Source organism: Micromys minutus (genome assembly GCF_963924665.1).
Source record: "Micromys minutus genome assembly, chromosome: 17".
NCBI classification, from domain to species: Eukaryota; Metazoa; Chordata; class Mammalia; order Rodentia; family Muridae; genus Micromys; species Micromys minutus.
Window position 1 is genome coordinate 37,767,463 of NC_137952.1, and position 25,974 is coordinate 37,793,436.

Genomic DNA, 25,974 nt, shown 5'->3' on the forward strand with positions numbered 1-25,974 from the left:
ACACTGTAATTTATAGTATGAAGTCCTTCTTTCTTACCGCTCTGTAAGGTAGCCAGGAGAAAGTGTTAGCTTGGGTGCAGAGAGCAAACCGAATTTGCTAGTGCCTGGATCTTGGTTTCCCAACCTCCAGTAATGTCATAAATTATGTTATTTATACACTGTCTAGTCCAAGGTGTTCATTGATAACAGTGCAAGTGGACTAAGACAGTTGATGTCACCCTGGTGGAAATCTGGGGCTTATCCTATGGGTCAGCAATTCAGTCTTTTGGTTTGCTCATGACAGAAGGACTCATGTTCTCCAAGAAATGTAAAATGTCTCTAACCATCACATTATCTATAACAGCCCCCCAACTAGATACAACCCAAATGGCTACCCACAGTAAAATGGTATTACAGTTTGGATATAAGTGGCCCCCACAGATAGCTCATGGGTTGAATGCTTGGTCTGCAATTGGTGGGGACCTGGCTGGAAGAGGCAGTCACTATGGAAACTGCCCGTTTCTTGTATCTTGTACAGTCCACTACCCAAACCATTGTTCTGTCCACCCGAAGGTTAAACAAGGTTAAACATCTGCCTCCTCCACGCATTCCCATCACTATGGCGATGAAACAGTTTGAAATACCATGACAAAAAGCAAGTCAGGGGGAAAGAGTTTATTTAGCTTACACTTCCACATCATAATCCGTCACTGAACAAAGAACTGAAGCGGGGAGGAACCTGGAGGCAGGAGCAAGCTGCTGCAGAAGCCAAGAGCGCTGCTCATCACTTCAGGCTCCCTCGCCTCCGCATCAAGTGGCTTGCGTCAAGTTGACATAAAACTAAGCTAGCACAGTGCCTCAACACAGACTGGGAATCAATAGAACCCAGGAGTGTGGACTGGCATCTGAAACGAAGTTGGAGTAATTTCTCTCTGTAAGTTGTTTGGTAAAGTATTTTGTCACCATTATGGGGAAATTGTCACATTAATATGTAGCCAATGAATATGAAAGAATTTGCCATACACAGTGGTGTTCGTATAGCACATGTGCATGGCCTTCTGGGTAGGAGTCAGAATGATGAATGGAGGAAGGATGGAGCTGAGGAAGGGCATTCTGGGTGCCAGTCTATGTGTTTACCCTGTCTTTTAAACACCTTCCTTACAGAACTTCTCCCTGCACCCAAACAAACTTCCTCTAAGCTCCCCCAGTGGCTCTCACCTGACAGCGGCTCCTTTTGCTCCAGCTGCTCCTGATGCATCTGCAATGCTGCGTGCAGAGGGGAGGGCTCTGGCTACAACAGACCTTCATCCCTTTCATCCCAGGCCAGATGCAATTCTTACATTAGTCCTGTGTTCTCCTGCTTCCTTCCTTCACTGCTCAGTAGCTCCCTGATGCTCCTGCTCGCTCACTGTGGTGAGCACTCCTGGTAATGGGACCAGGGACCATCACCCTAAACCAGCTCTAGACTCACCTCCATTCATGGTCTCACTGTCTCTTATCTTCTACTCCCCACCCCTCACCCCTGCTTTATCCAACTTCCTGGACAAGCTCTCCGTCTCACTCTAACCAAGTCATCTGCTTACAGAACTATAATAATTTTCAAAACCCCAGAGGACCTCCTTTCCAACAATCTTAAGCTAACGTCTAACAACAGCTCTCCTCAGCAGGAAAAGCTAAGAAAAAATCTACACTCCCACCCCTTTAGGGTTTGGAATAGTAACGTGTTTTCCCTCTAAGGCAGTATTCTTATGAGATTGCAAGATAATCTTGCTTGATCTTGCTCAGTTTGCTGGGTTTTCAGCCGAGACAGCCTGTTTGGCCTTGGGCAGGCAGCTCTGGGAGGCCAACTGCTGCAGTTATTTCCCTGACCATATGAAGTCAGAGCCATCTTTCCCTCTGCCAGACTGCTCAGCCTCCCTCCGCACAGAGTCTGCCCCCTGCTGTGCATTTCCATGAGCACACGGCAGCGTCAGACACTTCTGCTTGTGTCTTCCATCTCATCTCTTTAAGCTGCCTCTGTAATCTATCCCCCTCCAACCTCCCAATTCTTTTCTATTTTTCAACAGGTTGGCTTGGAACCCATTTGTTGCCCAGGCTAACCTTGAGGCATTTGCAGCAACGTTCCTGTCCTGCTCAGTACAGTATTGGATTATACACACTGGCAAAGCTGAGGCTGTTTTTAATTACAGTAAATAACAGCCCCCAACCCAAACAAACAAACCAGACTGCAGCAAAACAGAAAATCCAGGAAGACTGCTGATGTAACTTAGTGTTCTATGGGAGACTCTAAGCTGAATTATTTCCTCCAGGAAGGAGGGAAGATTTTCATGAAGCTCAGGAAGTAAACAAACTTTATTTGTCTGAGAAATCTGGAATTTACAAGGTTTCCTAGGGCCCTGTTCCGAGTTTATGGAAGCAATAAACAATGGCTAGGCCCTGACTCTAGCCGCCTGAGCAGCCAAGATTTTCTTGGATCTGCTGAGCTTCTGCCAAGTGTGTCCTCCAGGGATACAACTTTTGCAAGTTGTCATTAGTGTCGAGGTGGCTTTTAAATGATGCTGCTCCATTTTAGTCACCTCTGATCTGTAAGTAGGTCTATCCATATTCCTGTAAGTAATTTCAGTACAAACTCATTGGTTCACCTAGTTGGACTTTGTCCTGTCATGATTTTCCTATCTGGGCTGAGTAGAGATGTATGTCTTTCCCCAGAAGTTTAACACAGTGCCACAATTCTTATCTATCCCTGTATTTGATCCCTAGTGTGAAAAGGTTAGTAGCAGGGCAGGGGTGGCACAAGGCTTTAATCCCAGCATTCAGAAAGCAGAGACAGGCAGATATCTGAGTTTGAGGCCAGTCTGGTTTACCCAGTAAGTTCCAGGACAGCCAAGGCTATATAAAACCCTGTCTTGACTTTAAAAAAAAAGTAATTTATATATATATATGGAACTGAAGCAAAGAAGCAGACAGATTTGATCTTAACAGGCTGAGTCTGATTTATTTTAACAGCATGGGACTCCAGTAACCACCACTCCCCTGGGATGAAAATTGAGTGCATGAGAGGAGCTGGAAGACAGACAGACAGACAGACACACACACACACACACACACACACACACACAGGAAGTTAAATATAGCTGCTTTTGTGGGGTGACTGGGAGCAGAGTGGGCTGTTCACCTGGCATATTTGTAGGTGCAACAGAAAGAACAGTTAGTTTGGTGCTAAGCAATTCTTTATGGCTCAGAACTATTGTGTAGCCTGCCTTAATTCCTCATGACCTGAGATTATCGCCCAAAAGCCCTATTAGGGCCTGCATTTCCTGAACCACCCTCTTTTCCTTTGTGCCCGTTAACCAAGTGAGTCAGGTTGTGAAGTTGAGCTTCTTTCTATCAATGGGAAAGCATTTAATTAGACTTACAGTTTCAAAGGGTTGGAGTCCATGAGGATGGAGAGAAGGCATGGCAGCATGAATAGCTGAAAGCTCACACCCTAAACACTGCAAGCAGGAAGCAACACACGCACTGGGAATGACAGGAGTCTTTTGAAACCTCAAAGCCCGCCGCCCTTCATGGTACATCTTCTCCAACAAGACCACATTGCCTAATCCTCCCCAAAAATCAACTAAAGACTGAGTATTTAAACATATGAACCATTCTCATTCAAACCACACATCCTCCAACTCAAGCATCAGTTGCCTGATCTTTTTCTTTCATGGCTTCCTGTCACAGTGATGCATTTAGAATTGTTAGTCCATGGCCACTCACGTTAAGCATTCCTGCCATTATTGCTTCTAAAATGTGTCTGCCTATTCTTGTTAAGTCCACCAAGACCAACATAAACATATATAACTTTTAAAATCCCACATTTTATACAGAATCAAGCACATTAACATTTCAGTCTGTTTAAAATTATTCCTTCTAAAACCTAAAGTTTTTTAAAGTTCAAAGTCTCTCGGTCATGGGCTCCAATAAAATTTTAAAAAAATTAAATTTAAAAATAAAAAGCTAAATACTTCAAGAAGGAAAAATCAGGGTACAGTCAGAAATCAAACCAAATCTAACTCTAGGCATCCAATGTCTGGGATTCACTCACAGATCTTCAGTTCAGGTCTCTGTGGTACACACAGCTTGTCTTCTAGGCTCTGCTAGTTCCGTTCCACTGCTCCTGCTGTTCTTAGTGGTCCTCCTGTGGTACTGCCATCTCCCAAATGCTGGAGTCTTCTGCAGCAACTGGGCTGCACTTTCTCCAATCACCTCTCATGGGCTCTCTTCATGGTGCCAAGCCTCAACTTCTCTGCATGACCTGTTCATTTCTGAGACTTTAGCTGCCACTGAGGCTGTACCCTCACCAATGGTCTTTCCTGGGCTCTCACAGTGCCAAGCCTCAGCAGCTTTCCATGATTTCCTTCATGCCTTGAAAACAAGTACCACCTGGGTAACTCTTACACATTACCAAGTCCGGCTGCCAGCACCAGGTAGAATTTTGGCCACCTATGGAACAAGCTTCTCTGTGCTCTCTGGAAACACTTCCCAAAAGATTTCATCTCAGTGATTCTGGTTTCTTCTTGATCACTGATAATTTCTCAGCTCTAACTAACCAGCATAAACTATCCCAGTAATGCAAGGGTTTTACTTCAATGGTACTGGTATCTTGTTAATCATGACTGGCTCTTTAGCCCAAGCTGGCCAGAATAATAGATGCTTAATTCAAAATAGCAAACAGCTCTGATAGTCCTTAAATTCCCCTCTGAAACTTCACAAGCAGGGCCTTCATCCTCTGCATTGCTGACATTCTTATCTTCCAAGCTCCTAAAGAGCATCCCACTGAGCCCTTAACACTCAGTGGCTAGCCCAAAGTTCCAAGGTCCTTCCACAGTCTTCCCAAAATATGGTCATGTCTATCACAGTAATACCCCACTACCCTGGTATCTACTTGTCTTGGTTAGGATTTCTATTGCTGCAACTAAACACCATGACCAAAACACAAGTTGGGGAGGAAAGGGTTTATTCAGCTTATTAATTCCACACTGTTGCTCATCACCAAAGAAGTCAGGGTAGGAACTTAAACAGGGCAGGAACCTAGAAGCAAAAGCTTGTGCAGAAGCCAGAGAAGTGCTGCTTACTGACTTGCTCCCCAAAGGCTTGCTCATCCTGCTTCTTATAGAACTCAGGACCACCAGGCTAGAGATGGCACCACCCACCATGGGCTGGGTCTTCCCTATGGACCACTAATTGAGAAAATGCCTTACAGCTGGATCTTATGGAGGCATTTTTCAATCGAGGCTTTCATCTCTGAGTGTAGCTTGTGTCATTTTGCCATAGAACCAGCCAGTATAGATACTGTCCTCAGCATGGCTGTTCTGGAGGATGCTTTGGGGACAATGAACAGGAACAAAGACAATTATCATCTTTTACTATCCAGTGATGCTCTCATTTAAATGCAAGAAAACCCTGTGGAAACTAAGATTTTACTCTCTTAGAAGAGAGATGAGAAGTGACTCGTTGGAAGCCAATGGTAGACAAGGGGCTCCAAGTTGCCTTTAAGCGTTCTCTCTTTTCTGTTTTGTGAAGCATGAATCCATAGTGAATATGGCTGGCCTGTTTAGTAACAGGATATTGTCATAGATAATGGAGTATGACCTCCAAGCCTATGTGATAAAAGACACTGTTACCTCTTCCTGTTTTCTCACAGAACACCAGCTCTGGAGAACATAAGCTGCTATATTGTGTGGATACTTAAGGGACCCTAAACAAGCCCACATTTTGATTTGGGGCTTCCTGCTAATTGCCGGCACGACCCTGCTGTGATGTCCAGGCATTGTCCTTCTTCAACCTGTTATTTACAGTCTTCCCTTCAGTCTTCTAAAGTGTTTTGTCTGCATGTCTGTTTGTGCATCATGGGTGTACCTATGTCAGAAGAGTGTTCCATCCTCTGGACTTAGATCTGGATAGTTGTAAGATCAACAAGTGCTCTTAACCCTTAAGCCACCTCTCTAGCCCAATCCTAGGCAGGTGGTGCCACACCTTTAATCCCAGCACTTAGGAAACAGAGCAGGATAGATCCCTGTGAGTTAGAGGCCATCCTGGTCTACAGAGCAAGTTCTAGAACAACTAGGACTACACAGGGAAACCCTGTTCAAAAACAGATAAAAATAAAATCCTAAGGCTAAACTTGACAGCTAAATCACTCCTAATTTCATTACTCAGGGCAACTGAAAATCACTAATAATTTGTTTAAACTTTTTTTTTTAAACATAGCAATAAATAACTAAGATGGTATTTCAGCCCAGAAGCAACTTTAGCTGAGCAAGTTTTTCTTTTTAGAATTTGGTCAGTTCCTCTGAAGTGCTTATGAAGTCCCCTGCGCTGCTGCTTGCTCTGACTTGTTCACAAGAAAACTGAGGGAGACCAAAAGTGCTAAAACCCACAGTAATGCTCTCTCTGAAAACCCCATCCTAACTCCAGAGAAGGGAAACTTCTTGCTATTTTCATCTCATATCTTTATCTCACTTTTTAAAGGTAAATAGCTATTGCTTAATCATAAGTTTGTAATTAAAATGCTAACATTCAATTTATTTTTAAAATGTTAACACACAGACTATTGCTCAATTCACAAATGAACACCTTGTTGAGATATTGCACAGAGAACACATGTAACCACTCAGATCAAGAAACACTATCAGTTTCTGGGGCTCTGAGAGTCCACTGGGCAAAGCACATGTAAGCCTGAGTTTAACTCCCGGGACATGAAAGATGGAGAGAAGTGACTCCACAAAATTCATCTTCTGATTTCCACGTGGGCACAGGCCCAGGGCCCAGAACAAAGTTCCCCATCTCTTAGATCTCTTTTCCTTCCTGCCTTTCCCCCCAAATACCATCTTCACTTCTTATATTTCAAATTAATATTGGAAAAAAAATAGGTTTTGAAACTGGGTCTTATGTAGCCCAGGCTGGCCTACATAAGGGAGACAGCCTGACTTGGTCTCCTGATCCTCCTGCCTCCACCTCCCAAGTGCTCAGATTCCATGTATGTACCACTAAGCCCAGCCCTCTAGTTCAATTTAGTAATTGTAGTGCTAAGGATTGAATTCAGGGCTTTGGGAATATGAGGCAAGTACCACCAAGTTAGTCCCCAGCCTCTGAACTTAATATAGAATCTTATGTCCCCTCCCCTTTTTTTTGAAACAGGTTCTATGTGGCCTAGGCTGGCCTCAAACTCACAGAGATCTGCCAGTCTCTCTGTTTGCATGGTTCTGGGGTTAATTGGAGGTATGTGCCAACAATTTGCATTTCTGATTGAAGATTATAAACATCCCACTTGTGATTAAATTTGATGATACAAAGAATGTCAGCAAGTTCAAAATATAAGCGACGCGAAGAGTGAGAATTATATTTAAGAGACAAATCTGGGCATGGTTTGAAAAAGCTGAGGGTGGGTTTTTAGAAAACTATTGAAAATTCAATCTGTACAATCCCTTTTCTTCTTGGGATAGGGTCTTCCTACATAGCCCAAGGTAGCCTCAAACTTGGGAGCCTTCTTAGCACTGCAAGTACAGGCGTGCAACACCATGCTTGACTCCAGGCTCTGCCTTCTTTTGACTATGAAGACAGAGAACAGTCTAACTTCCCCTCCTACTCTCTTTTTGCCATGATGGGGCCTGAATCTAAGGCTTTCCCAATTTGAAGCACTCTCGACGGAGGTATTTTCCCTCTCCCTGTTCTCTCTCTCACACTCTCTCTCTCTCTCTCTCTCTCTCTTCTATGTGTTTTTAGATAAATTGCCTCATCACCTAAATCTAAGCCTTGATTTCCACACTTTACAAATAAAGCTAGTTGGATTGGTTAAGGTTTTGTAATTAGTCGAAATCCCGTATTCATACCCGACTCCTCTGATTCTTCCCTGCCTTCAGTTTTAGCTGAGGCTGCAGGAGCAGTAGTGGTGGCTGTCACTACAGGAGCAGCAATGCAGATGGATTAGCTAAGAAGGCCTGGATCTTATCAGGTAGAGGGGAGGTGTGTTCAGTTGTAGGCATAGTGGCCAAAGTAAGCTAACCAGTCTGCAGATAACACCAGGAGCAGGAACAGTTTCCTCTGATAGCAAGCACTTCGGGCTTGCAGGGCCAACGAACACCAGCTGATGACCAGCCCAGAGGAGGGGCATGCTGGGTTCAGCATTAGGACTTTGATGGCTCTCATATTGTCTCATCTATATCTTGTCTATTATTTGCACATAATTCAGAATTCCAATGATGTCTGAAGATTTTAGCTTAAAGTCTAAAAGGAGTTCTTCTCAGGCCCTAGTCCAGTGCTTTGGGTTGGCATAGTGGTTACACATAGGAGAGAGGCAGCCTGGACAGAGAGGCTGGCAGCATGCATTCTTACTTCAGCATGTGGCTGCCCAGAAATCGTGGGATGCCCTGAAGTTACAGAGGGTTGTGAGCCATGTGGAATCTGGGGATTGAATCCTGGTCTTCCGAAGAGCAGTCAGTGCTTTGAGCTGGTGATCGGGTTCTCCAGCTCTACTAAGGGCATTCTTGATTTTTGTTAGATCCAGAGAGGAGGGGGAGGGGGGAGAGAGGGAAGCGGGGAGCAGGGAGATTTCCTGCAGAAGCTGGAATCCCAAGTTAGGACATAAGGTTTCCAGAGTTAATAATCCTGCATTGTGGGGTATTAGTTTGGAGTGAGTGTGGTAGTGTTATTCAGCAGAACAAAAGATTCTCAGCCTGGAATTATTAGTGATGGACTAAGTTAGAAGGTAAGAGGGCTGTCATTCAGGGGACATCATCTCCTCCATCTCCTCCCAAGAAAGGTACTTGGGAAATCGTGAGACAGCCTCAGTCACTTAAAATTGAGGGACTGAGGGAATGGTTTGGGGCACAGCTGGGTGGGATATCCGGGGTCAGGGCAGCCTGAGGATGTTGGGAAGGGCAAACGATTTTAAAAAATAGGTCTTCTGTAAAAAGCCAACCCAGGAGGCTGGAGCTATGGGTTCAGTGAGAGCATTTGCTGTTCTTGCAGATTGGGTCAGACTCCTGGGATCCATATAGGGAATCCTTCGGTTTCTTTTGCCCTCAGCGAGCATCAGGCACGCACCTGGCTCACTGATACACATCCATGAAAAATGCTAAAATATTTAAAAAACAAAAACACATCCAACTTCCAGGCCTTCACACTGCCTCCTTCAGGACAGAGGAGGGGTGGGGGTAGATGAAGGATTTAGAATCCACCTCTTCCCTCCAGTTGCCAAGGAGACCAACCTCAATCTTTTCATTCCTTCTGGTACCGGGAATGAAGGGTCTTAGCACAAAGGAAAAGACGGTGCCTGTATTGTGCGCCCCTACGGCAGCTATAGAACCAGACCCAGGGACAAAGGCTAAGGTTAGTCGCAGTTTAGAGTCCTTCCTTCTGCTAACACGGACTTCTAGTGGCTTTGGGGGCGCTATTGGGCCGGAGCGACTCATGAGCAGCAAAGACATACTAGACTTTAGACTAGACTTCCTAGAGCTCTAGGGAGAAGAGGAGCAGCCTGGCTGTCGCTTTCGTGGATGCGCAAGAGAGGGTACCCCTCACACAAATCCTTCGGGCCCCTCAGCCATCGCTCCCCGCCAGCGCCGACCCCGCCTGCTCCGCTCAACCGTCCTGAGTGCCTGTCATTGGATGGCGGCGCAGTAGCTTCGGTTCGAGTCTGGAAGCCTATTGGACAAGAGCCCTGGCGCCCGCCCCTAGCCAGCTCGGATTGGCTCGCTGCACGTTGGCGCAACGGAAGAGGCGGCAGCCGGCGTACGCCTGCGCTCCAGCGGGCTACGCGGAGGCGGCGAGGCGGCGCTGGGGGGCTGGCTCGGGCGGCAGCGGCGGCTGTTGCGGATGGGAGCGGGCCGGTTTGGTGCGCCTATGGAGCGCCAGGGCAGGGCTGCCGCCACCTCAGCCGCAGCCAGCGAGTCTGCGGACTCCGAAGCGCGGAGGCGGGAGCCGCTCAGGCGCCGGGCGAGTAGCGCGGCGCCGTCGGGGTCCGGGGCGGCAGAGAGCGGGAGACGGGAGCCACCCGGCTCCCTCGGCGGCTCCGCTCCTGCCGCCCGCCCGCGCGGCGAGGGCCTCCGGAAGAGGCGGCCGCGTAAGTGCCCTGGCACGGCCGTCGTTGTTCGCGCGCTAGCGGTACCCGCGCGTGGGCTCCCCGCCACTTCCTCCCTGCCCCCTGGGACGTTCTTTTCCTGGGACCTCCCTCCCCTTTTTTTCTGAAGAAAGCTCCTTCTCTCCCAAGACCCTTTGAGTCCCCCGTCGCGCTCACAAATTAAGCCTTTTACATGGCGATTTGGAGCCTACCCGAAAATATTCCCCCCGAAGCGCAGCAGGCCCAAGATTCGACTCTGGGCTCGGTACGCCTCGCTTTTCTTCCCGAGAGAATTCAGGTCATCTCTCACCCAGAGGCTTTCCCCGTTTCCTTTCCGTTAGTACACGGGAATTCCGGTTTCAGCCATAGCATTCTGTGCAGTAAGGCCCTTTCTTTGGAGGGGAGTCGACCTGTTCTTCAGTTACTCGTAAGCCTAGGGAGTTCGTCTTCAGAGAATCAGTTTCTTATTTTTATTACCACTTTGTGTTTCTTGCCTTGTGTGTTTTCTCCCCTTTAAGACCTTGAGGGCTGTTGTCTAGCAGCCATTACTACTGTTGAAAGTGTCAATTGTCCTGATACTGTAATAGGAACTTTACAGCCTCGCTGTGTTTTACATGTGGTTAAGACTTGGTTATCAGATTACTGTATGAGGAAGGTAAATGTTGATTGCAGGCTGTGAGGGTTATGGAAGGTGTCTTGATGTGTGAGTGTTGGATAGTCTGTACCCAGCCCTATCCCCCACTTGCTTTTATCGGTGATTTGAGTGTTTGGATGTAACTCTGTTTTGCCATAGAAAGTAATATTTTATATCTCTGTGTATATATCCTTTTCTCAACTTGCAAGAGATTTGATAATAACCAACCACTTGGGAGGTGGAGGCAGAGGGGTCTGAAGTTTAAGACCTTGTCCTAAAAGAAAAACGGATTTTTCAAGGAATTCCTGTTGTAGAGTTGTTGACATGATTAAAATTTTTCTTATATTTACTTATTTGTCTTGTGTGTGTGTCTGTGTACAGGTGTAGGTCAGAGGACAACTTTCCCCAGTCCTGGAGATGGAGTTCAGGTTGTCAGGCTTGAGGCAGTCTTACACTGATGGGACCTGGAATTGCTGTATCCTCAGAGCAGTCCTCCCTCAGCCGCCTTGGTGCTGGGATTATGCTGTGCCACTACCAAGCTCCTCTTAGGCTCTCTCACCTTTCTTTCAGTCGTGGGTTAGAACACAGGGCTTTGTACATGCGATAAATGTTCTGTTTCTGAGCTGTGTATATCTCCAGTCCAAGCACCTGAGTTTTGTTTTTGTTTTGAGACAATCTCATATTCCAGGATGGCCTTGAACTCTTATCCTCTTGTCTACCTCCCAAGTGCTGAGGCCTGTGCACCAAGCACCTGATTGTTAAGCAACACAAAAACCTTAGTTCCTTTGTGGGTTTGTATTACATTAACATGAATGTCAATTTTAAAGGTTTAAGGTGACAGCCTTAGGTAGATGATTATGTCACCCATATCAGTGTTGTTTTGGATTAGTTGTGTGTGAGTACAGCACAATTCAGTCTGATGAAATCCTGTGGTAGGTATGTGGTTATAGTCTGTTTCACTGACCAGAAAAACGGTGCCTGGTGACAAGTAGCTACTTTAGTAGAATATAAATGCATTTGAGGAATTTTAGCCTTTGTGCTTTTCCTCCTTTTACTGTTTTACTGAATTGTTCTTTTTTTTTTTTTTAATCATTGCTTTAGATCAAACAAACATGATTGTGTGTGTGTGTGTGTGTGTGTGTGTGTGTGTGTGTGTATGTATGTATGTATGTTCAAGGCTGTCTTGGGAAAAGTGACTACCAAGTGCTGAATGTAAAAATGATCTACAGGGTTGGGGAGATGACTTGGTCAGTAAAGTACTTGCTTCAGAACACAGGTAAAAAAGCTGGGAATACAGTGGCCTGTGCCTGTGATGGCCGTGTGGGAGAGCAGGCAGATCCCTAGAAATTCACTGGCTAGTTAGTCTAGCCTACTCGGCAAAGTTCCAGGCCAGGGAGGCACACTAGCTCAAAAAGTAGAGGGCACCTGAGGATCTAGAAATGAGCTTTAGTTTGTAGTTGCACATTTTCATGTGTACGGAGAGTTAGAACACAGATTGCTGGGCCCAATTCAGTAGTTGGAATAAGAATGAGAGAGGTGAGGTAGTGGCCCATGCCTTTAATCCTAGCAAGCCAGAGGCAGGCAGATTCCTGAGTTCATGGCCAGCCTATGGTACAAAGTGAGTTTCAGGATAGCCTGGGCTACTTAGAGAAACCCTGTTTCAAAACCCAAAAAGAATCTGGCCAGGTGCAGGCCTTTAATTCTAGCACTCAGGAGATAGAGTCAGGTGAAAAGGAATATGAAGGAAAATGAATCTAGAGAGGTGTTGAAGGCCCTGTCTTAGCCAGGACTGCATAAACACTGTTTTAAGAAACAAAAAATCAAAAATCAAATAAAAAAAGCTGCCTTACAAATAAGTCATTCATATCCAAGTGATTTAAAGAAAATTCTGAAAAACATTTGAGAGTGTTATATTACTGTGATCTCAGAACTTTTTTGAAAGTACTAAGTAGACAAAGCTTGAGTTTGTGTATATATTTTTTGAGATCTTGTTTTGAACTTCTGATCTTCTTCACCTCTTGAAGGCTGGCATTACAGGTTTTTTTTGTCACTATGTCTGCTTTGTCTGAGGGTTGAACCTAGGGCTTTCTGCATGTTAGGCAAGCATTCTACACACTGAGCAACCTCTCTCCCTGCCCCTCTCGAATTTAAACAAACCACAGGCATTTGTACTCGCCCACCTATCCTACCAACCTCTGATTTCTTTTTTTTTTTTTTTCTAATAAGGCGTCTGATATCGGCCATCCCTTTCTTTGCTTTCTCTGATTGTATGACAAATCATGAAAGACTGTATTTCAGGTAATGAATGTGCTGAAGAAACAATTTTTGCTGTTTTACTGGGGAGATGGTCTCGGGCTGGTCTTGAACTTGTGGTCTCTCACTTCAGCTTTCTGAGTGCTAAGATTACAAACAAAGCCACCACTCCAGGATTCAAACAAGATAGTGGCCTTTTAAAAAACATTTGATCTTCTGTCCTGTCCAGGGATGCCCTGCTGGATGGAGAATGCAGTTTGTTGGCTGTTGAACCCTTCCAAGAGTGTATTTTAGTCATAATTTTGAGAGAATCCATTGATAACTAAATAATTCTTTGTCTCTATTGGAAAGCCATCTAAAGTTAGAAATACTTGTTTTATGGTCTTTGTACTACTTTTCTCTTTTTCTTTTTGGAGGCAGGGTCTGTACATAGCTCTGGCTGAACTGAACTCACTATGTAGATCAGCTTGCTTTGAAGTCACTGAGCTCTGCCTGCCTCTGCCTCCTGAGGCGTGTTGCCACCATGCTCGGCCTATACAGCTTTACAAACGCAGCTGAAACTAGTAGGAGCTAATTTGTTTTGTGACTTGTGATCCTGGTTTATAGTAATGTTCTACCACATATGTGGTTTCCAGACTGGTTTTATCCTAGACTTCTGTATTAGAAGAGAGATGAGGGGCATGGGTAAGAAATGTGAAATATTCTAAAGTGATAAAATTTGGGCTAGAGAATTTGTTGAGCAGTCATGAGAGTTTGTTGCTTTGTTAAGAGGGTCTGGGTCGATTCCCAGCACCCACATGGTGGTTCACAACTGTCTAACTCTAGTCCCAGAGGACCTGCCTTTCAACTTCTTAGGGCACCAGGCACACATGAGGTGCACATACACGAAGATTCAAGTAAAACACATGTATACTATAACAACATCTGAAAAAAAACCTACTAAATTCTGAAAAAACAATACAAGTGAAACACATGTGTACTTTAACAACATCTGAAAAAAACCTACTAAATTCTGAAAAAACAGTAAATGCTGTGTTTGTGTACACAAGTGTTGTGGTGCATGTGTGAGGACACATTTTAAGAGTTGGTTCTCTCCTTACACTTTTTGGGTCTCAGGAATTGAACTCAGTTGTCAGGCTTATCGACAAGTGTCTTTCCCTGCCATCTTACTGGCCTTTAGATCAGGTGATTGTTTTATGTCACAGGATGAGAAAATACCAAATAAAGGTGATGTTAAAATTTCGGGAATTGCCAGGGAGATGGTTTAGTGGATAAAAGCACTTATCATGTATTGTGAGAAATTTTGCGGTGTGCGGAGAAGGCAGCCTCTATCCTCCTCTTCCAAGGTTCTAGTGACAAACTACAAAGTTGAGTCCCACAGAAGTTCACACTGAAGAACCAGTGAGTTGATTAGGGTTACTTAGAGCCTAAAGCAGCCATCAGTTGCAGCAGCATTAGCATTGCATGCAGATGACTGGGAGGAGAGACTGGGTACTCAGGTGAGGGTCTAGTGACCCTCCCTGTGCTTTCTGTGAGGGAGCATTAGCAGTTGCAAGCCCAGTTGTGATGCTCTTTTGAAGGTGGAACGAGTGGCAGGACAATGCTGTAGAACACCATGCAAACCTGACCACCTCAGTCTGGTCCCTAGAACCCATCTCTACTCCAAGAAACAGTCCCTGTCTCACAGTGGAAGGAGAGATCCGACTCCTGGAAAGTTGTTCTGTGATTGGGGAGGAGGGGTGTCACACATGCTGTGGCACAAGAGCATAAAGAACATTTAAAAAAAAATTATGAAGGCTGGGTCTGTAGCATGCAGGAACCCTCGAGTTTGAACTGCAGTGGTGTCACTTATAATCCCACCACCAAGGAGGATGAGGCAGGAGGATAAGAAGTTGAAGTCATTTTTGACTTCACAGTGAATTCAAGACTATTCTGGGATATATGAGAATATGAGATTCTGTCTTTTTTAAAAAAAAAAAAAAAGGGAAATATGGGGTGAAGGTGTAACTCAGTTGGTAGCAAGTTTAGCATTGCTTTAAATAGGTAAAAAATGGTGGCATAGCTATGGTGATTGTGTGCCCCCCGAACCCCCTCTGGATTTTATCTAGGTCTCATCCAGTGAGGTAGAGGTGTGTGTGCACACACACACCTAAGTGTACACACGGTCTTGAGCAGAATATAAGGTATTTTCTTTCTCTATTGCTGTGTTATTGCTCGAGTCTAACTAATATAAAGCTCATATCAGCAAGAGATACCCTGTCAGCATGGATGACTAGCCAATGAGTTCTTGGAATCCACTGGTTTCCATTCTCAAATGTTGAGACTACATACATGCATGGCTGTGCTGAGTGCGGGTTTTTTATGGACTCTAGGGACTCATGCTTGTGAAGGATAAGTTATTATTCACTGAGCCATCTCCCTCTCCTTTCAGTTTCCAGATGAAAACATAGGCTTAGTTAAACTTCTAAAATGTATTGAGATATAGTGACACAGTAAAACCGTTTTCACAGTGTCTGTGCAGTAGAGTATCACATATGTAGGAAGCATGGGAACACTGGGGTCAGAGCCCCTTGGCACAGTGGAGGACTCGCTTTTTCTTTGACGAGGACTCCTTGTGTGCTGTAGCACATGAAGGAGCTCTTTGGAACTTGATGATTTTTAGACTCATTGCCAATCACAGGATACCCTTAAATTTCATTACTTTAGAAAATGAAGCTTTCTGTAGCTTGGCAGTACTAATTTAGAAAAGGGTTCCTTGGCTTTTAGAGAACATTGGTGTTGGCAGAGTGGAGCTTGTGTTTCATAAGTGTCACTATTTGGAAACCAAAAGGGCATGCCCCCTACTCCCTTCCGTGATAGATTTTTTTAGTGCTTTTGATCTTCGTGGTTTTAATTTTTTCTATTTAATTAAAAAAATCTTTTGTATGTGTATGATTTGTGTGTATGTGCAGGCATGTATGGGTCTTGGCATGGAGGTGGAAGTTAGACAACAACCTTGAGTGTGGGTCCTAGTCTTCCATTTTGGTTGAGAAAGGATTCCTTTGTTTGCTAGCTGGCCCATCAATTTCTGGGGATTCTCTTGTCTCCATTTCCCATTTATCTTTAGGAATGCTGGGGTTGCAGATGGGAGCTGAGACGCTCAGCTCCTTATATTTTTACTGGGGATTAAGGGTTTTTTCTTCCATGGTTTTACAAGAGTCAGCTTCTGTCCTTTGAGCTACTTTTTATGAGTTTTTCCCCGTGTAGCTGATCTCAGTGTTCCTTTTAAACTTTTGTTACAAAGATACTTGATTTTAAAATTTCTCCACATGAACTTTTTCATCTTTGACTTTGTAAAATAATTAATTTGTAGAGAAAAGTTAGGTATCTCAGTTGTAAGGTGCGTAGTGCAGAGGTGAGGGCCTCATTTGTATCCCTAGTACCCACTTACAGGCATGATGCAGACCCGTGGCAGAGGTGGAGACAAAGATCCTGGGCCTGCCAGTAGATCCAAAGTTATAGGTTTAGTGAGAAACTCAATAATGGTAGAGAAATGACGGAGGCAGACACTCTGTCGATCCCTGCCTCCCATGTATGCACACAACATATGTAACCATGCTGGTCTAGAACCTGCAGTGATCTGCCTTTGTCTCCTGAGTGCTAGGATTGCAGCCATTCACTACCACTGCATGTTTTGTTTTGTTTTAAGCGGCCCTTTTCTGTTCTTGTCTCTAGCTGTTCAGTCTTGTCTTCTTCCTTCCCTACAAGACAGACGTGCTGCATTCACTTCCTACTTCTCTCCTTGATGTCTTTGTTGCACTTGTGTAAGTATTTTAGGTATTAAAGTCAGCATGCATTTCATTTATTCCTCTGCTTACAGCTTATGGATACAGCTTTTCTTAGAGCCCTTGGAAATGTAAAATTATGCTGCTGTGCACGTGGCAGTCCTTGTCTCTTGGGTTTCTTCCTGAGAGCTGGATGACTAGATAACACTTTCTAAACTTCCCCTTATCTGAAGCGTATGTGCGTCTTCTAACACACTTGCTGCTGCTGAAGAGCACTGTTCACCTTTGTGTAATTTATTTCTGTTCTTAAGAACTCAGGTTCTTATGGTTTCTTTTCTGTTATTTATTTATTTATTCATTTATTTGCGACAAGGTCTCACTGTGGAGCACTGGATGGCTTGGAACTCAAGAGATCTGCCTGTGCTGAGATTAAATGTACATCTCGCCATACATGGCTTCTATAAGATTTTTAAAAGTCTTCCTAAGTGTTTCCACTCTGTCCCAGGAAGTAAGTTTTAGAGCTTGTGGAAGATAAGGCATTGGGCTTTTGGTTCTACCTCTACTTCCACCCTTTGTTTTTATGTTTGAGAGACGTTCTGGGAGGGATTTCTCAGTTTTGATTCCCATTTTATGTGTCTGCACACCCAGGTTACAGTTAAGTGTACGTTGGGCTTAGAGTATATAGCTCTATGACGTGTCCCCCTCCCCTTAAAGTTTAGATTTGGATCACACCGACCTGTCCTTGTGAATAAAGTTCTTCCTTTCTATCAGTGGATCAGTTGGCTTTCTCTCCTAGTTGCAGACGTGATTGGTTTGTGTTTCCTAGAATATGTAGCCTTTCTGCAAGGCTTCTGAAACTCAGCTTGTTTTTGAGTTCTTAGGTAAATTTTTGCCCTCCCCGACACCTTTTTGGTAAGGGCAAGTGTTGAAAGCACCCCCCTCACCCCGTTCCCCACATAAGTAGGAACAAGCTTAGTCATCAGTTTTGTTTTGCTATTTTCCCCCCTGAAGACAGGGTTTCTACTCATTTTGTAGACCAGACTAAACTTTAGACCTCAAATTCAGTGCTCCACCTGCCTGTGCCTGTGCCTTTGCCTACTGAGTAGTAGGATTAAAGAGGCATGGGCTACCACTGCCAGGTTTTTTTGTTTTTTTGTTTTTTGTTTTGTTTTAAATTTATTTTCTTTTAAACTTGTGTGTATGTGTATTTGCGTGTCAGTATGTGCTTTGTGATTGTAAATGCCAGGGGAGACCAGGAGAGTTGGATCACCTGGAGCTGTTGTAGTTACAGGCAGTTGTGAGAACTGAACTCAGGTCCTGTACAAGAACAGTATCTGTTCTTTTCTGCTGAACCATCTCTCTAGCCCCTGTTCAACAGTTTTACACAGACTTACAAGTTTCTGGTTCTGCATACTTTTCTTATTGTACATTAATTCTTACAGTTTTTAGTTTTTGTTTTTTCATAGATGAGATTACATTGTGTCTAAAGATGTTTGCAGTTCATTATTCCTGGAAAGTTTTCTTCAGATACTTTCTCATTTTTTGTGGCATGTGTTTTTCTTTTTGTGATTCATCCTTGGGTGAGAATTTGCTGTTGATCTGTCTGTCGGTGATTATAGATTCTGTTCTGGGCCATGGGATGAGTGTAGTGGGGAAATGGGGTGTGTGTAGCCAGGTGTGGAGGCTGTCTTTACTTTGGGTAAAGTAAAGTGCATGCCACCTTGACTCTGTCTCTGATCTATGTTCTCAGGGAAGAGAGTCTTTGTTTCTGTGAAGGTGGGAAGCACTCTTGGTGGAGAGAAATTGGTGGCCTGTTGAGTTCCTCCAAATCCATTTCCTGACCATATCCTCATAGCTGCTTGTTCTGGACAACTACTCCATCTGTTGTTATGGTAGAGCAACCCTGTGTGCTTTTTCCACCTTCACACTGCTTTCTGTTCCTTTTGATGGTTCTAAACAGCCACTGACTAGGTGTGTGCGTGTCTGTGTCTCTGTGTCTTTGTGTGTCTGTATATGTTCTTCAGAATTTTTTTAGGAAAGAATATCAGGAAACTTAAACTTTTATTAGTCATTTCTTGAATTAGGGTTGGGAAGAGACATATGTGTACATATTTATCTGTCTCTGAAACTATTATTTTTTAGTTTAACTAATGTTATGTGTATGGTTTGTATATCTGTGTACCATGTGTGTGCCTAGAGCCCATGGAGACCAGAAAAGGGTATCAGATCCCCTAAACTGTAGTTAAATGTGGTCGTGATCTGCCACGTAAGTGCTCTCTCTAGCCCTCTGTTTAATTTTGAAATTCTTTTTACGAAGCAGGTCTGTTAAAGCCTTTTATTTCTAAGCTGCCAGTGTTTTCCTTTGTCTTCCCAGAATCTAGGGCCTGGTGTATAGTGGACTAGTACTCTACCACTAAGCTGTACACAAAGCCCAGAGTAGGTTCTTCGAGGAATTGACCCCGGAGAGTCTTAGGCTTGAGGCTTTCCTTGCTCTTGAGAGTGAGTCCTAGAGCTCTTACATTCCTTCCTCTGAGCTGGAGGCAGAGTGATGATCTTCATTTATAGTTTTTGTTTTTAGGGTTGAAACTTAATTTGTTAGCTTTTAAGTATTCATAGTATAGTTTGGACATGTCTGTACAGAAGAGTTAGTTTGACTAATACTTTGGTATTTTGATTTACATTTCTTTTCCTCAAAAACATTTTAGTTTAGAATTTTATTCCTTAGAAACCACAGCATATGGAATAAGTTGCTAGTCAAAGAAATATATACTTTATTTTTAGGAAAAGGTATTTTGACATTTTTTTTTCCTTTCAATTTAGTTTTTCCGTGGTTTGGCTTGGATATTGGAGGAACCCTGGTCAAACTGGTTTATTTTGAACCTAAGGACATCACTGCTGAAGAAGAAAAGGAGGAAGTGGAGAGTCTGAAAAGCATCCGGAAGTACCTGACCTCCAATGTGGCTTATGGACCAACAGGGATTCGGGACGTGCACCTTGAGCTGAAGGACCTGACTCTGTGTGGACGCAAAGGCAATCTGCACTTTATACGCTTTCCCACTCACGACATGCCTGCTTTCATTCAAATGGGCAAAGATAAAAACTTCTCAAGTCTCCACACTGTCTTTTGTGCCACTGGAGGTGGATCATACAAATTTGAGCAGGATTTCCTCACAGTATGCATTTTTTAGCTTATATACAATTTATCGAAATTTGATTGTTTAAAATGATGCCGATTACAAGTGGTAGAATCATTTTCTTCTAATAGAGCTTGAGTATTCTTACGGAAATGAGCATATATTTAAATAAGTGGGAGTTAGGAGTTGATCGTGTAGTGATTGTTGGGTAGTGTATTTCTTACCTGGTTGAAGTATATTGGTATATATATGAACATAGCATTTTACCATTTCTTTAGTATGAAAACTTTTGAGTATGGGATAAACACAAAGGTGGAATAAGAGCCTACAAGGAGTAACATCCTGTCTCATTAAGGACTTAAAAACAAAATTTTAAAATTAAGTCCTGGTCTAGGGAGATGTTTCAGTTGGTAAAGTGTTTGGAGAACCTGTGTTCATTCCTTAGAACCTACATAAAATGACTTGGGTATGAGCCAGAGAAGTAGCTCAGTAAGGACCTGAGTTCAGTTCCCAGTGCTTATGTCAAAGCATCTCATAAACCGCCTGTGCTTCAGTACTAGGATATATGATGCCTACTCGGTCATCTTGGGCAATGCACACATATAGAAACAAGTACAAATTTAAGTTAGTTGTGGTGGTACACATCTTTCATATCAGCAGGACTCGAGTTAGAGTCTATGCCAGAGGCTGGCATAGCTCATTGAGTTGGGCCAGCCTAGTCTACAGAAAGTTGCAGATGTGTCAGATACCTAGATCATCTCAGAAACAAACAAACAACTGAGTGGTGGTGTTCCAGCACTAGAGAGGCGGAGACAAGTGGGTCCCAGGGGCTCATTGGGTAGTTTCTCCAGCCTACATGGGGGATTCCAGGCTAGTGAAGAATCAGGAGACAGTAATGACACCCGAGGAATATCCTCTCAGGCTGTCCTCTTATTGCTATGTGTGCATACACATTACCTGACCACAAAACTGTCTCCAGTCTTCCTCTTCTGCCACCTCAGTTATTTCCCAGCATGTCTGGTTAAAAGTTGTTTTTTGAGGAGTAGTGGGGCAGGAGTGATGGCTAAGTGGTTAAGAGCTCTGGCTGCTCCCTAGAGTACCCAGGTTTGATTCCTAGAACCCACTTGGTGGCTCTCAACCATGAGTAAGTACAGTTCCAGAGGATCCAGGTAAATATATACGTGCAGACAAAACCCCATACACATAAAATTGAGAACAGAATAATAATTTTAAAGTGGTTCCTTTTAGGCATTAAAGCTGATAGCAGATGTTTTACTCAAACTAGGCAAATACAGTCCCAGCTTGTGCTATGCTTGCCAACCAGATTTCTCAACCTTAGCTAAGCTCCTAAGGTCAGTATTCTACTGTGCATTATTAGGTTTTGCTTTTCTTCTGTGAACTGCAAAGTCTTGTGACTAGGTCTTTTGATGGTTGGTATGGTGAAGCTGCAAGAACTAACAAGTGAATTGGCCAGGTTCCTAGCCTCTATTTGAGGGTGCAATGCATGTAGAACATTGTCCTCAGTAACTGCTTCTCATAAGAAGATTTGACTGAAGGAGGTTCTTCCTTTGACTCTGTCAACACAAAGCATAGCTTTTGCTTCACAGGAATTAAATTTATTCTGAAGCAAATAGGAACAGCCAGGTTTAGCAATATAAATTTGGGCTGTTTGAATGACATTAATGACATCTTTTTGTGGAAGAGGTTAAAAAACAAAAGGAAGCTATAAGGCAGTGCCTTTGCAAATGCATTGGTGGAGACATTAGGCTGTAGGTGCTATAAGTTTCACATGTTGTCTTATGACATTCTTAAGTTTAAGTTAGTGGTCTGTTAACACATTCCCAAGGTTATATCCTAAGTTTCTCCAGGTTATTAAATAGTAAGATGTGGTTTCTTTGAAATTGCTCGATAGCTTTAAATGGTCTTTTTGAAGGTAGGTGTTAGTGTGTGTGTGAGTTTGAGTTTGAGTATGTACATATGTAAGTTGCTTACTTACATGGAGCCTAGAGGTCAACCTTGGTATTGATCTTAAGGAGCTGTCCACATGGGCTCCTTGATTAGACTGGGCCATCTGGTCAGGGACCCCCAGAGATTTTCCCCTGCACTGGGGGAATTACAGGTGTGTGCTTACCACACCCAGTTTTTTGTTTGTTTGTTTGTTGACTGTTTCACTGTGTAGGTAGTCCTGGCCATCCTGGAACTTACTATGAAGACCAGGCTGGCCTCAAACTCAGAGATCTGCCTGCCTCTGCCTCTGCCTCCCAAGCACTGTGATTAAAGGCATGTGCCACCACCACCTGACCACACCCAGCCTTTTATGAGTGTAGAAATGGAACTCAGTTCTTCTTGCCTAGGTTTCAGAAACCTTACCAGCTGTCCTTCCATCCATCTAGCATGCCGCCAGTCTTTATAGATTCTACCATTGTTGCCAGATACTCTGATAAGCCGGGACCTCCACTGCATCCTGCTCTCCTGTCCCTGTCAACAGAGGTCCTGTTTTCTGCTGCTCACTTAGGACTTTACTCATTTCACAGTGGTTTGTATGTAGACTACGTGTGTCTGTAGGAACTAGAGTTTGTCTTGGTGGTCCATCCTCCTTTTTCCTGTCCCCAGATCTGCTCTACAAAGAGTACACAAATGTCACACATCTGTGGGTGCACTTCATGGTTCCTTCAGTGTAGAGATGTCTGTTAAAATGGAATTCAATGTTTTCTGTTGGTGCCATATGTAGTGGCTCACACCTGCAGTCCTACCACAGTGGGGCAAGAGGGTTCCAGGCCAGCTTAGGCCTTAGGAATACTAGAAAAAGTCTGATTACTTTTTTTTTTTTTTTTTAGCGTTAGGAACCTTTAGTGATAGAACCTTTTATTTGTATTCTTATTTTGTTCACTGTCACGTTTTTTTTTCTTACAACTTTACTTTTTTTTTTTTTTTTTTTTTAAAAAAAGAGATACATGTACAGATTTTCAAGAGCATTTTGGAATAAAACTATATAAACATATTTTTGTCAGCACTTTTTTTTTAAAGGTTTGATAGTATGCATTGAAATCTTACTAGTTACAGTGAGCATAAAGTACATGTAAAACTAAATGTAACATGGAAATAGCCAAGGTTTTCCTGGTGTGTATAGATTCAACATAATGATTTTTAAATACCAAAAATTGCCACAAGGCTATCTCCTAAGCTCTTGAGTTAATGATTTAAGGTCTAGGTGTACCCCACTCTGAGTGGGTACTATACTCTATTGTTGTTTTTTTTTTTTTTCCTCCTAAGAAGGACTGAGGCTTCCACTTTTTGGTCTTAATTTTTTTGAGCTTCATATAGTCTGTGAGTTGTTTCTTGGGTATTCAGAGCTTTCTGGGGCTGGTATCCAATTATCAGTGACTGCATATTATGTTTCTTCTTTTGTGACTGGGTTACCTCACTCAGGATGATATTCTCTAGATGCATCCATTTTCCTAGGAATGTCATAAAATCATTGTTTCTAATAGCCGAGTAGTACTCAGTTGTGTAAATATACTACAATTTTTGTATCCATTCATCTACTGAAGGACATCAGGGTTCTTTCCAGCTTCAGGCTATTATAAATAAGGCTGCTATGAACATGGTGGAGCATCTGATTAAATTTTTATTTTATTACAGATAGGTGACCTTCAGCTTCGAAAACTGGATGAACTAGATTGCTTAATAAAAGGAATTTTATACATTGACTCAGTTGGATTCAATGGACGGTCACAATGCTATTATTTTGAAAACCCTGCTGATTCTGAAAAATGTCAGAAGTTACCATTTGATTTGAAAAATCCATACCCTCTGCTTCTGGTGAACATCGGCTCAGGGGTTAGCATCTTAGCCGTGTATTCCAAAGATAATTATAAGAGGGTCACAGGCACCAGGTAAATCCTTCATATAGTTATTTTCTATACTTGATAATAATAGGTTACTGAGTTGTCAGGTGTCACAACAGCACTCATTAAAATTATGTGAAAGATTTAATTAAAGTTTTGAAACTATGCAAGCACATGCTACTTTAAAAATTCTGATATTACTGACTTCTTTTAATCTCTTTTGCTTAGGGTCTTTATTATTTCATTAAGTATTGTCTTAACAGACTCATTGCATCTATAGTTTATGGTGTGCAAATATAGAGTAGCTGAAGTTAACTAAGTAACCCTTTGGAAGAGAAAGCCCTTCCTTTGAAACCTGTAGATTTTGTGCACATAATGTATAAATGCTTTAGCATGGGCATGCATGTGTTCATAACAGAGGATGGTTAAGGTGTCCAAGGGATGGTCCTGGGATGGTGTGTAGTAGTTTGAATGGGAATGGCTCCCAAAGGCTCATACTTGGTCCCCAGGTGGTGGAAATGTTTGGGAAGATTAGGAAATGTGGCCTTATTGGAGGAGATGTGTTACTGGGGTAGGCTTTGAGGTTTCAAAAGCCCAAGCCATTTCCAGTTTTCTCTCCTCATGGTTGTGTCCAAAGTGTGAGCTCTCAGCTACTACTCAAGTGCCAGACCTGTCAATTACTACCATTATGTCTCCTGTCATGCTCCCACCATTATGGAATCCCCCAGTAAACTCTACTATAAGCTGTTTTGGTTATGGTGTCTTAAATAAACCTCAGCAATAGACAGAAGTTGATACACAGATACTATTGCTGTGGCAGACTTGACTGTGCCATTGTTTGGTGCATTGTGTGGATTTTGGATTAGGAAAGTGGTTAAATGCAGTAAGCAGAGGCAAATAGGCTCATCCTAATAGAAGCTTGGAAGACAGCAGTGCTGACTGTGGATGCTCAGCTCAAGAGGTTTTGAGGGGTCACTGTGACAGATGCCTTTAATCTCAGCGTTCCGGAGGAGATCTGAATTCAAGGCCAGCACGGATTACAAAATGAGTTCCAGGCAGCCAGGACTGTATAAAGCTGTAGTTCTCAACCGTCCTCATGCTGACACTCTAATATAGTTTCTGAGGTTGTAGTGACCCCTACCATAAAGTTATTTTTGTTGATACTTCATAACTAATTTTGCTACTGTTGTGAATCATAATATAACAGTATATCTGTATTTTCCGATGGTCTTAACTCCAGAGAAAGTGTCATACCACCCCAAAGGGGTCACAACCCACAGGTTGAGAATTGCTGGTATAGAAAGTCCCTGTCTCAAACAAACAAACAAAAAAAAAACAAAGCCAAAAAATATTTCAGTGGAAAACAATATATAAGCAACTGCGTAGAGATTATTCTTGGGATATTTTGGCAAGATCGTGGCTGCTTTTTACTTTTGTCCTAAAAATTTGCCTGAGGCAAAATTGAAAATAATGGATTAATTTTCGGGGGCTGAGAAGATTTCAAGTCAGCCTAATACTGTGTCATGTGGTTATTAGTGGTAACTGTTACACTGACTACAGTACAAAAGAACAATTGGGACAAAAAAAATACAAAATACATAGTTTGAAGTGGAAAAATAGTATCAGGATATTTAATGTTGGAACCAAAACCTGTATTGAAAGATAAGGTGAGGTCTGATGGAAATATAAGAGAGGGGTACCTTCAGGGCAAGACACTGCCCAGCTAAGCTTTCAGCTTGAAAGAAGGAAATGGCTCAGAAATTTTCTGCTCTTAAAAAACAACAAAGGGAAGCTGCTGCAAATGTAATTCAAGAAGGGGCCTGGGCCTCATCCCATGCAGGCGGCCTAGTTTGGCAGAGTTATTCACATGGTTCTGGCTTTAGAGTCAAGATGGATATATGAGTAAAGGGGTTGTGCACTCTTTCTCCATGGGTAAGGAAAACCACCAAAGACAGGCATGTGGCAGGGATTCCCTGTCTGTCCCAGAGGTGGCTGTTATATGAAGCTATGAAGGTGAAGCCTGCATTGCCTAGGAAGTCCCAAGATGTTTGAGATGCCAGAGTCCTTGGGACAGATACCTGCCAAAGAAAGCTACAGACAGGGTGTGGAACTAGCCCAAGAGAAGAGAAGTGTGCCATCAGACAGGATTTGAAGTTTGTCCTGCTGGTTTTCATTCTTGGTTTGATTCAGTATTTCCTCACTCTGCCTGTTTACTCCCACTTGGAAAGCTAATCTGTTTATTCTGTGCCAGTGCATA

The 25,974-nt window shown here is 43.2% G+C and overlaps 1 protein-coding gene across 4 annotated transcripts in view; it reads left to right on the plus strand.

Annotated features, from left to right (window-relative positions):
- Positions 1-9,817: 9,817 nt before the first annotated feature.
- The window catches only part of PANK2 (pantothenate kinase 2), a 32,139-nt gene continuing 15,982 nt past the window's right edge, over positions 9,818-25,974 (plus strand). For 3 of the 4 annotated variants that reach the window (XM_080930978.1, XM_080930979.1, XM_080930981.1), the window contains exons 1-3: positions 9,818-10,087; positions 19,556-19,908; positions 23,512-23,765. In XM_080930978.1, coding sequence (XP_080787104.1) covers positions 9,841-10,087; positions 19,556-19,908; positions 23,512-23,765 — 854 coding nt within the window. In that variant the 5' untranslated portion in view covers positions 9,818-9,840. Of the gene's footprint in view, positions 10,088-17,114; positions 17,244-19,555; positions 19,909-23,511; positions 23,766-25,974 lie in introns of those variants that run through there. The other variant, XM_080930980.1, reaches the window with a different exon arrangement.